This window comes from Vicugna pacos, chromosome 10, assembly GCF_048564905.1.
Source record: "Vicugna pacos chromosome 10, VicPac4, whole genome shotgun sequence".
Taxonomy (NCBI): domain Eukaryota; kingdom Metazoa; phylum Chordata; class Mammalia; order Artiodactyla; family Camelidae; genus Vicugna; species Vicugna pacos.
The window spans coordinates 50,790,908-50,802,526 of NC_132996.1; the positions used below are offsets into that span (position 1 = coordinate 50,790,908).

At 51.4% G+C, this 11,619-nt stretch overlaps 1 protein-coding gene across 1 annotated transcript; it reads right to left on the reverse strand.

Moving 5' to 3' along the window:
- Positions 1-8,298: 8,298 nt before the first annotated feature.
- On the reverse strand, positions 8,299-10,224 carry C10H11orf91 (chromosome 10 C11orf91 homolog). The gene is made up of 2 exons (XM_031681047.2): positions 9,522-10,224; positions 8,299-8,533 (listed from the first exon to the last, which is right to left on the reverse strand). Exons 1-2 carry the CDS (start codon positions 10,009-10,011, stop codon positions 8,463-8,465), a joined length of 561 nt encoding a protein of 186 aa, XP_031536907.2. The 5' UTR covers positions 10,012-10,224; the 3' UTR covers positions 8,299-8,462.
- Between the last annotated feature and the right edge of the window lie 1,395 nt (positions 10,225-11,619).

Consider the following 11,619-nt stretch of genomic DNA (forward strand, 5'->3'; position numbering starts at 1 on the left):
GGTCATGAGGGTGGGGCCTTCATAATGGGATTAATGTCCTTACAAGAAGAGGCAGAGACAACTACATCTCTCTCTCTCTCCGCCACACAGAGACACAGCAAGGCCGCCAACAGCAAACCATGAAGAGAGCTCCCACCAGGAACTGAATCGGCCAGCACCATGATCTTGGACTTCGGCTTCCAGAACTGTGAGAGGTAAATGTCTTTGTTTAAGCCTCCCAGTCTGGTATTTTGTTACAGCAGTCCAAGCTGACCAATACAGATAACAAGTATTAATGAGTTCAGTCCAGCTTCTTTTATTCATGTGAACTGGACTTTCCACCTTGAACTTGGTTCTGGAAAGAGATTTTCCCTGTGTGAGTAAAACGTGGCTCTCAGTAGGCAGCCACCTGCCGCTTCTGGGAAAGGCCTGGTGCAGCACCTGTGTTTACTTTTGCAACGACTGCCTGCAATGGCCACAGTGTCCCCTCCTCCCTAAAGGTTTCCAAGTTGGATTTTCTTCTAGATAATAATGAATAAGCTGATAAATGTTAGCCCCGGATGTGAGAGGGGAAGGGGGCTGTTTCATCCCATGTCTAAATCCATGCCGCCACCTAGCGGATCCCCCCATACAGAGAAATAAGGATTTTGTCTGAATAACCAGAAACCTTAATGCAAATTTGCCTGGCAAACCCCAGGATGGTGCTCATTGGCTGTGTCAGGTTGTGAGCTGAGCAGTTTACACACATTATGTCAATTAATTCTCAACAACCTCAGGCAGGGCGAATTATCATGCAGATTTTCCAGATGAGGAAAAGAAGTTAAGAACCTGTTTCACTGAAAGAACCATTGAATGAATAAATGAATGAACAAATCAGTGAATGCACACAGGCTTCGTTTATGTGCACAGTTTTCAGAGTTATAGAATGTTTGTACTGCATTCAGATGAACCCTGGGTGAGTTTGGGAATGGATAGATGGAATAGGTAACACTTATTCTGCCTTCAGGAGGAATCCTCCTCCCTCAGGCTCCTGTAAAGTCATTGGCTGCTTTACTTGGACTTGGCTGCTGTCTCTCCTCTCCCCCGACTAGTGAGTTAGCTCAGAGGCAGCTGGTGAAATACCCCTATTCTTCTCTTGGAACCATAACCAGGGATCACTGTGGGCAATCCTGTGAACTTCACTCTGGCAGGAAGCCAATGGGAAGGGCAGGAGAGTGCGCAGGTGTGTGGAGTGAGAGCGAGCTAGGAGGGCAGCCACCTGGGCCAATCAGCATGAGACCCAGGAGGGGACACGTGATGTGTCAGCAGCTGCTGCCCTGCTCCAAGGGCTTCTGGGGGAGCTGCAATCACAGGACCCTGGCCACCCCTCCCCAGCGTGGACAGAGAAGGATGTGTAGCCCAGACGAGCCATTCACATCTGCTGTCCAAGGAGTGTGGTTGGAACTGAGCTGTTCAGTGGCAGCACCTCATTCCTTTTGTCCTAAAGGCCTGGATGCCTCCTTTGTTTATTTCTCTTGCGTTAGTTTCTATTGTTACCAAAGAACCCTACTGTCATCCACTCTTGTTATTTAAGTAAGCTCATTTGAGTGGCCCTTTCTTTCCCCCCTACCAAAAAAGGCCCTAGAATAAGTGATTCTCCTGCTTTGTGTCACTGATGCATTTTCTGAATTCCTCTCTACTCTCTTTCCCTCCAGTCGCTGCACACACACATACCTTCCTGGATGTGCTGCTGCTCTGGTGTGCAGGGGGTGGAAGGTCTGGGCGATGACCGAAGTCCTCCCTTTGGGGCATCACCCACAAAGGGGCCGAGTCCTTGACCATATCTGAGGTGGGAGAGGTGATGCTGCCTGAGAGAATCACCCTCGTCCCCAGGCTGACTCCCAGCCACCCTCCCCTGACCCCCTTGTCACTTTTAGTGGGATTGAGCTCTAGGGTCCTGCAAATTCAACATTTCCCCCTCCCTGCAGGTCAGACCAACCTCCTGCTCAGAGCCCGAGGCCACCACCCATCCCTGCACTAGCAGCTCAGCAGCGAGGGCTGAGTCCTAAACGGGATGGAAAATAATAATGACTCCCAGTGGGCGCAGTTTCCCATCTATCACCTTGTTTGTTGTCCACCGCCCAACCATCCTGTGGGAGCAGTGTCTCCATTTTTCAGACGAGGAAACAGGCTCAGAGAGGTTAAGTAACTTTTCCAAGGTCACTTATCTGGTTGGGGATGGAATCAGGACGCTGTTGAAAGGAAGGTACCAGTGTGCCGTGAGGCACCAACGCGGCTTTCCCCTCCAGTGAGAGGGAAAGCCTCAGAGCACGATCAGATCTCTCCTCCTCCTACTCAGAGAAGGCATGCCCCTGCACGCCCTGGATTCTGCCGGACTCATCAGCCACAAGGTGGGGCACAGGTTACTCGGCTAAGGGAGTGGAAGGTTTTCCTGCCACACTTGAAATTCTTGCTTCTCTCAGGACCGACAGATCTGTTGATGGAACGGTCATGATATAGCCAGTTTCACGCTCTGGCAGCTTTCCTGTTCCATCTTGCTCAACTATTTAACACTAGAGAGAAGGGACTTCAGGCCCCCACCCACAGACTGTCCCCTCTGCTCACCGTCCACCCTGACGCCCTGAGAGAAGTTGCTAATCTGATTGGTCAAGATCCAGGTCATTCCTTGGGCCCTGCATCGCCAGTGGGTGGGCTCACTCCGTCTTAGTAGTCAGTGCACCGGGCTCCCTGAGCCTGACACAAGGTGAAGCCTGCCTTCATGGGCAGGCACAACCGGGTTCTTCTGTTCCACCTCTTCCACGTCTGTAGCTGAGTAGACAACCCAGCTGCGGGCAGCAGGGAACTTCATTTATACCTTCAGCCCTGCTTTGAATGTTCCAAAGCAGATTTCCCATTAGCTCAGCTATGAATTTTGTTTTCTGTTTATCTGGTGGTGTGCCCAGTGTTTAACCGACTCTGTGCAGAATCGGAAGGGAGGAGTAGCCAGTTTCCATAGTGTAAATACTTCCATTGTGGACAATTTCAACATAACAACATGAGGTCGTTAGGAAGGAATAAACGTTAGCACACCATTGTACAGTATTTCCAGCATACACACTTGAGCCATAAATAACTTCAAGACTGTAGGTAATTGTAAAATGTAACAAAATAATTAGCGACTGCTGAATTTTGAATAGTTATTACCTTAATTTTAAATATAGTTTAATTATATGTTGATATAGTTTAATTTTGAATATTTAACAGCCAGGTTACAAGATTCCTGAGCATTTCACTACTGGCTCTCACGAGCTGATCAAGCTGCATTCATATATTACTCCTCGCATATGGTGTTTGCTCAGTCAGGCTCCCTGAATTGTTTTCATCTGCCAAGCATCCTTTAAGGAACAGCATCTTCCATTCCATTTTGTTCTGGAGGGGGTGACAATCACATGACCTGCCTCCCCCACTGTCCTGATAACAGAACCTGTGATCAAAGCCGTGGAATGAGGGGATGGGTGACAGGCAGGGCTGGGTGTGGGCATTCCTGGGACCTTGGTTGTGATACCATAATACTGTCAACCCCATTGTCACTTGGGAAGTTGTGGGGAACAACGCAGCCAACCCCAGAACTACGCCCTACCCGTAACGAGCCGCATGGTCCCTTCTGATGGCTCACCTAGGGCCTCTGCTCGCTCTGCGCCCCACGCAGCGGGAGAGCCTGGGAGAACCTTGACAGGCCTGAGTCCCAGTCCTGGCTCTGTGCCCGGGGGTAACAGGGGTTACTTCATCTTTCAGAGCCCCTGTTCCCCCACTTGTAAAGCCTAGAGCTGGTGCTATTTCACAAGGTGGTGGTGAGAATTAGGTTGTTCATGTCAGCTGCCTCCCTCTGTGCCCAGCACAGGGGATGATGCACTTAGTCAACTTAATTGGTGGCCAAATGAGCCTGCAGCGGGTGGGCGTGAGGGCTACTGGGACTCGGGGGTGGGAGTGGGAAGCAGACCACCGCCGGACAGCGCTCCACCTGAGCTCTACACCAGGCTTTCCTGATGCCTATTTTTTTTTTCTCATTTATTCTCATTAAGAGTCTCTACCCACCTCACCTGACCTGCCAGCCTGCAGGTTGCTGGAGAACAAAGGAGCTTCTCTAGTAACAACCAGCCTAGGGCAACAGAAATCTGGTTTCTTGCTAGGGAGGGGAGACAGGACCGGGAACGCCCAGGGTGGGAGGACTTCCATGGGTAAGCAGAGACTGCAAACTCTGGGAGACTGTCCAGCCTTTTATTTGTCTTGCATTCAGTTGTGGAAACACTGGAATTCGTTACTAAGTTTTAGAAACCGGGAGCTTGCCCCTGACCCCGTGCCCACGCTCCTGGCTGGGCAGCAGCAGCTGGAACTGCCCCCGCCATCAGGGAGGCGCTCAGAGGGCCGCCAGTCTCCACCTGGCTCGCGGGCTCCCACTCCTAGCGTGTCCGGCTGGGCCTTGTAGGCATGCACATTGTGAGGTCTCAGGACAAACTTCTGGGCAAGTGTTCGTAATTTCCAGAGCTCCCACCATGCTGTTTGCCCATCTATGAGCATCTGCACTCTGATGCCACAGACATAACCTCCTGCTATTAGAGATGACCCATCTCTGCTCCCATCTAAAGCCAATCCCTCTACTGTAAACTAGACCCCACCCCTCTTGCCCACTCAAGGATGCCATTCCAGCAATTCCTCATCTCTCTGAAACTGTGGGTTAAATCCATTTCACCTGCCTTCCCTAATTGTTGAAGGTTTTGAGGCCTGCTTGTCCTCCAAGCAGCACGTAACTTAAATAACAAGAGGTTTGCCTGAATTATTTTTCAGAAACTTGGAGTCAACTGTGTCTAATTGAAGCTGAATAGGTTAAGACTGGATACGACCCCGAATCCTCCAACTGAGCACGTACCAGTGTCCGCTCCGTGACATTCTGACATCAGGGGGCACCCTCAGAACGTACAGAGGCCTGTAGCCTAGTTACACCTGCACAGAACGAGTCCCACAGCTTCTCCCAGTCACCTCTCCCCACACTCCGCAAACGCAGGACGCCGTGCTGCTTTATTTGTAGACATGACACGGGGTGTGCCTCCACCCCCAGGCCTGGGCGTGGAGGGGCACCCCGTCTCATATACCCGTGACCCCATCCATGGGTGCTAAAACCTGCCATCCACAAGGGGAGTGCCTGCCCTCAACTCCTGCCTATGGATGCAAGACTGTGTAACCTGCCACCCCACACAGGGGTGCAAAAACCTGCGACCTGTGAACAGAGCACTCGCTGGCAACTTTCCTTCAGGGGTGCAAAACCTGGGATCCACAAAGAGAGGGCCCGCCTGTGACTCCTGCCTACAGATGCAGCGAGGCCTCATGCCCCAAGGGCATTTGGGAGGGCTGGGCCACAAATTTCTAAAGGGTAACTCCTGGAGTCCCCTAATTTGTGCCCCCTTTTCCCAGAACCAGACCAACACTGTGTAGAGAGATGGAATTGGGCTCCGCCCAGACAGGAGGGAAGGGAGCAGGGTACAGCCACTCAAGGAATGACAGCAACCAAAATGGTGGAAGATTGACCTCCTAGTTGGCCTTGAGGATTGAGGTTTGACTTCTAACAGACCTTGAGCTTCATTATATGCTCATTGTAACAGTGTGATCAAATAACTTGCCCACAGGTGCCATGACAGCCCCAAGGCTAACCACAAAAGGCCAAAGAATGGGCGGTGGCCCAATGCCTGGGAATCCCAGCCCCTTCCCCAGGGCAGTTGGATTGATCCCACCTGTAGGCCTGTGAAGGGACTGAGACCATAAAAAGTGACACCACCACGCCTAGTGGCCATTCCGCTCTCTCCCCTTTGGAGAAGGCCCGCACTCTGTCTATGGAGTGTGTAGCTACTTTTACTTTAACCTGAGCACCCAATTCCCACACCTCTTTCCTTGCCTTTCTCTTGCCTTACACTCTATGCGTTATGTATCTCTCTGAATAAATCTACCTTTACTCAACGGTGGCTCGCGCTTGAATTCTTTCCTGCACAAAGCCAAGGACCCACACTTGGCAGGGCATGTCCCAGGGGCTCAACCGAGACCTGGTCTCAGCCCTCCTCATGCCCCACATCCGTTTTCCTGCATCAAAAGAGCCACGGAGGGGAATCTCACCCAGTCAGGCTGCCAATTATTTGCCACGTGGTCTTAATTTGGATGTCCGAGTGGTTGCCTTAATGGATCTTCTCGAGTCCAAAGAGATAGTGTGATAGAGAGAATGAGAAAAGATCCAGAGGAGAAAAGCCTTGGGCTCAGTGGGCTCCATCATGGCTTGAGAGCTGGTCTACGCCAGATCCTGCAGGCAGCGTCTGCCACCACCTAAGGGCTACTTGAATCTGCACAACATGGGAGAAGCCCCCTGCCACCCTCCGAAGAGAGGGGAGCCGTAGCCCAATAGGCAGATTGAGATTATGCTCTTTTAGCCCTGTTTCTTTATAAACGCCCACACTGGGCGCCAGAGGTGACGCAGGACAGACATGTGTATATATTATATATATATTTTATATATATATATATGTATATATATATATATCTCCTATAAATACCCCAGCCCCATGCCTTCCAGGAGGCGGGCCTAAGATTTGTTCTCCCGTTCTCTCTTTGCTTGGCTGCCTTGCAAATAAGTCCTCTCTGCTGCAAACTTCGGCGTCTCAGTGTTTGGCTTGCTGTGTGTCGAGCAAATGAACCTGGTTCAGAAGCATCTCTTCCACCACGTCAGTTTTTCTCTCTCTACGGGATCATTCTCCATCTGGCCAAGAACATGGTCATTTTTCCCTTCCTTAAAAACTCTTCTCTTAACCCTGCTTGCCCTGCCAGCTACTGCTCAGATCTCGGCTCTCCTTGAAGCTAAGCTCTCTAAAAAGTCATCTGCACCCGCTGTCTCTAATTCCTCTGCTCCTGTTCTCTCTTAAAACTACTCCAGTCAGCTGTTAACCCCTATCGCTCAACCAAAAGTGCTCTCGACCAGATCATCAACACTAAGTCGATGTTGCTAAACCCGAGACGGAACGCTTAGGCTCATCTTGGCCTGTCAGCGCTACTTGTCAGAGCCGAATGCTGCCCCCACCCAAACCCCTTCTTCACCTCTCTTCTAGGATGCCTGGCTTACCCGTTACTCCTTTTCATTCTCCTTCGAAAGCGGCCCAAACTTCAGATTCTTTGGCTGTGATCTACGTGCTGCTGGCACAGCGAGGGCACAAGGGAGTCCAGAGGCCAAGCATCAAAATGTTCTTGATGGAAGATGCGTTTCATCAAATACTTTAGCCTTTACTTGTGTATTTGTGCCACTCAGCTTTTGCTCTTCCTCTCCAGAGACAGCACCTGGCAGAGGGGCGGTGGCAGCGGGTGCCCCTGAGACACCTCTCGCCCAGCAAGGGGGAAAGCAGATGGGGCTGTGCTGCTCTGTGCTATGACATCACTTCTAGCTTAGCTGGATTATTAATTCCCACAGCCTCCTGCTTTCTCTGTGTCCTTCCTTACTCTGTTCTCATCACAGCACAAGTCAGCTGAAAACCCTCTTAACTACTTCTCATCCCACTTGGAGCAAAAGCCACAATCTTTACCATGGTCTGTAAGGTCCCACATGAACGGACCCTCTCTGCTCTCATCCCTACCACTTCCCCCTCACTTCTCCTGCTCCTGTCATCTGGGCATTTTGCTCAGCCTCAAACATCCCAGCGAACTCCAACCTCCAGCCTGAAATTTTCCCCAGGGTGCCACCTGGCTATCGCCCTCAACCTCTGTCAAACCTTGTTTAAATGTTCCCTCTTCAAGAAACTATTTTGAAATGCTACCCTGCTTTCCTTCCACCCTCCCTACTCTTTTTCTTGCCCTTAGCTTGCCCTCTTCTATGACAGCATATTATGACTGACATTTATTGTCTGTGTCCACCCCCATTTCCAACAGCCTAGCAGGGTGCCTAGCACATACTTAGATATTTCTTTAATACATGAATTTCTAGGAAGAACCATGACTTTGATCAGGTTATCAAAGAGTTTTGTGGTCCAAAATCCATTTAAGAAAAAAAAAACTAAACAAAATATTTTCAAGGACTAAAGCTGTTTGAAAACTAACCCCTTGTTCCAGTACTCAAAGCCTTTCTGAGTGGGGACACGGGCAACAGAACCAAATGTATGTTAACTTTGGCTTTCCCCAATCCTCTCCTGACTTGGCAGTGTTGGGGATTCCTTCCTCCTTGGTCTTGGGAGCCCCTGAAATGCCAGCTGGGCAGCAGCTTCCAGACCCCATGAGAGCTCCCCCAGCAGCGGCACAGACAGGAGAGAGACCATGAGATTTACCATGCAAGTTGGCACTGTATGTGGAGTATGTGCTGGGAGCAACGAGAACAGCAGTAAGTACAGAACAGAAAATAACAATCTTTGAAATAACAAATGGGACACATTATCTAAGCACTAACACCTAAGGAGGCAGCTGCCTAAGCTCTGGTGGGCAGCTCCTCAGGAAAGAGAGGCTGACTTGGTCTTCAGTCCTTGTAACTTTTCATCCTTCAGTGCCTTCAGGAATTTATCTGCAGGAAAGCAAAACAAGCTTAGCTGTAGGAAAGATAAGGGCTTCTTCTAATACTTTCAAAGCAAGCTTCCGGGAAGCAATTGTGTGCTCCCTACATGAGCCCCAAACCCATTATGACCCAAGGTTATTTCACAATAGTGGGAATGGTCCTTTTAGAACCACCTGCCCTCCTCCAGTGGTCAAGTGCTAGCCTTAGACCAGATGTTGGGAAAGAAAGTCTGTGAAACAGCCTGTGCCTACTAAGTATTTCACAGCGCAATTTAATTTTTCTGGGAGTAGAACTGGATTTAACAACGTTGCCCTCTAACAAGGAGGACTCAGTTTGCATGCTAGAGGAATCCTGCCCACATCAGCACACCTGGTCTGCCTAAGACTTCATACCTTAGTTCAGGTGGCTGCCAGGGTCAGGGGTGACCAGGAGGCAAGCTTCCCGCATGGAGAAGTGGAGGGTCCCAAAGCCCTCAGTGAATGTCCTTGGGACTTCTGGGTCTTGCACAATTCCCATCTGCCCCTATAGACACTCCAACTGACCCTCACCTACTTCCCCTTCCTCTCATCTAGGACTCCCCTTTAAGATAAACACTAAAGGTTCCGTCTCTAGAGATAGGGGCTGTCTGTGGGCAGTGGGACTCGGGGCATCGTAGTAGTATTGTGCAGAAGGCTTAAAGTTCAGGTTAGGAGTTGTGGTGGATGGAATTCCAGGTTTAGAGGCTCAGAGTTTAGCTTATCGAAAGGACTCAGGATGGAGGGAGGTTAGAGTTTGGGACAAAAGGGTCCATGAAGTCCAGATTTAAGGTGGGGGAGGGAATCGGTTGAAATCCAGGATGGTGGTGTCTGGATTCTGGGGGATGAATTTGGGATCTGGGGCTCCTGGTGGCTGGTGTCTGAGCCCCTGGCCACATTTCGAGGGAGGGGCTTTGGGGGAGGCATGCAGCCAACGAGGCAGCAGAGGCAGGCTATCAGTGGGCTCGGTCGAGGTCACGCACAGCGCTGGGAGTCGAAGCCGTCCCCAGTGATGGTGAGCAGCTCCAGCTCCTTAATCAGAATCTCTAACTCGCACAGCTCCTCGGGGTGGGAGGCAGAGGCAAGCCGGGGAGTCGCGGGGCCAGGGGCCGAGGGCGAGGCAGCCACCTCGGGCCCTGGCGGCGGCGAGTAGAAGAAGCGCAGAGGCTCGTAGGGGATGGAGGCCAGGCCAGAGGGCCAGGGCGGAGGACAGGGGCGCTCATTCGGAGGACCCAGTCCGGGCGGCGGCGGGGGCGCTGGGGCCGAGGGCGCCTGGGGCAGGGGCCAGCCCCCAGCCGCCCCGCCCGCCGGTGCCCCGCCCGCTTTCAGCGGCACGAAGAGCTTCTTCCAGATATTGAAGTCGCTGAGCGGGGACGAGGAGATGCTGCGGTCGTAGAGGGACGGGAAGTAGAGGGGCGGGGCCGGCCGCTGGCTCATCGTGGGGCTCTGGCTGCCGCGCCGCCCCTTCGGCATCTTTTGAATGGGAGGCTGCGTGGGAGGAACCCCGTGCCGAGAGACGCGCGCCCTGGCCCCGAGTCGCCGGGGGGTTCTAGGGTTCCACAGGCCACGCCCCGAGGGAGAACGGCCCCTCCCTCTCGCCCCGCCCCTAACGGGTTCTAAAGTCCGGCCGACCACGCCCCAGAATGTAGCTCCGCCCCCGACAGGCCACGCCCCCGGCGTGAGAAAGGCCTGCGGAGCGGCAGGAATGCGAAATCCGGCAGGCCTGCCGGGCTGCGCTCCCCATCATTTCCCGGCGATTCCCCCACGCCCTTAGCGACAACACTCTTTTAGAAACCTGACGTGGTGGGGTGGAAGTTCCACCCTACACTCTGATTTAAATCTCTATTTAACTTAGGCTGCCTCACAGCAGTTGGAGTTTGTAATTTTCCATTGCCACAGCCCTCTCCAGCCAGGAGGTCCTGGGACTACCTGGGGTGCAGTCTGCCTGGTTCTCTCAGCCATCAGACTGCTAGAGATAGTCCAGAAAGCCTCTTCTAGGAGGCCCCTTCCCCTCCATCACTCCAGCTCTGCATCTCGATGTACTGCTGGCCATCACGCCTTCACAGGTTCTCCGCCTCTTGAGGGATGTTCTGATTTGTCATGCCTGCCTTGGCTCTGGATGGCTTTTAGGGACATGGAGTGCTATGGCATGGAATATATACCGGTAACATTGAAAAATTATTTCCTGTTTCCAGAAAGTTCTAACTAGGTATGTAAAGCTCACACTGCTGGATAACCTACGTGTCCAATAAAATACAACTTAATGTCTTCTTTTCTAAGAAAAGACAGGAATTGATTTCTTCAAAGCACAAAAGCACCAGGGTCCCATTCTAGGTTTCTCTCTAAAATCGACCGGAGTGCATTTAGGCAGTACATTTAGGGCAGCTGAGTGGCTGACCTGGGGAGTTGAGCGTGAATCCTGAACTTTCCAACATATTAACTTGGTGACTGAGCAATTCAGCTAACGTCCCCAAATGTGATTTCCTTTTAAGCAAGGTGAAATGATGATAGATAAAAAAATACATGTGAATCACGGAGCATAGAACCTCGTATTAGAAAGCACCCCTCATCACCACGCACGTCAGGTCAGTACTGCCTCCAGCCAGCTCTATGGCTTCTCAGCATATCAAGAATCCCTTACAGGGAACTGTTGTCATTAGTCAAGATCTGTCTGCAAGCAACAAGACCAACGTGAGCTAGAAGACTTTGAATATTGATGAGGGACATACAATGTGCAAGATGAATCATCTGGCCCTGCCAAGGATTCAACCATATCAGGCATGGTTCATACTCTCAAGGTCCAAAGCCCAAAACACGTGGGTGGGCAGGCTCCCATCAGGACACACACTGCATGGTAAGTTATGGGGCCAACTGCAAGGCTGCAAGAATTATAGACACATATCTTGAAGCTCTACTTCCGAGTTAGACAACGGGCTAGTATCCTTCAGGACATACTATGAATTCCACTTGGGGGAGCCTTCCACCTATAGCTCATCCCCCAAAAGAAAAGCCAGTGGCATTATCGCCACCCAATATTGAAACCACTGTGAAAGTTCCTGTAGAGCCGTGCAAAGGCTATTG

Excerpts from the sequence above, each read along its gene's own strand:
- C10H11orf91 (XM_031681047.2), bottom strand. The coding sequence starts at position 10,011 with ATGCCGAAGGGGCGGCGCGGCAGCCAGAGCCCCACGATGAGCCAGCGG. Across the intron at positions 8,534-9,521 it reads CGGCTTCGACTCCCAGCGCT|ATAAATTCCTGAAGGCACTG; the intron begins GTGCGTGACCTC and ends GCTTTCCTGCAG.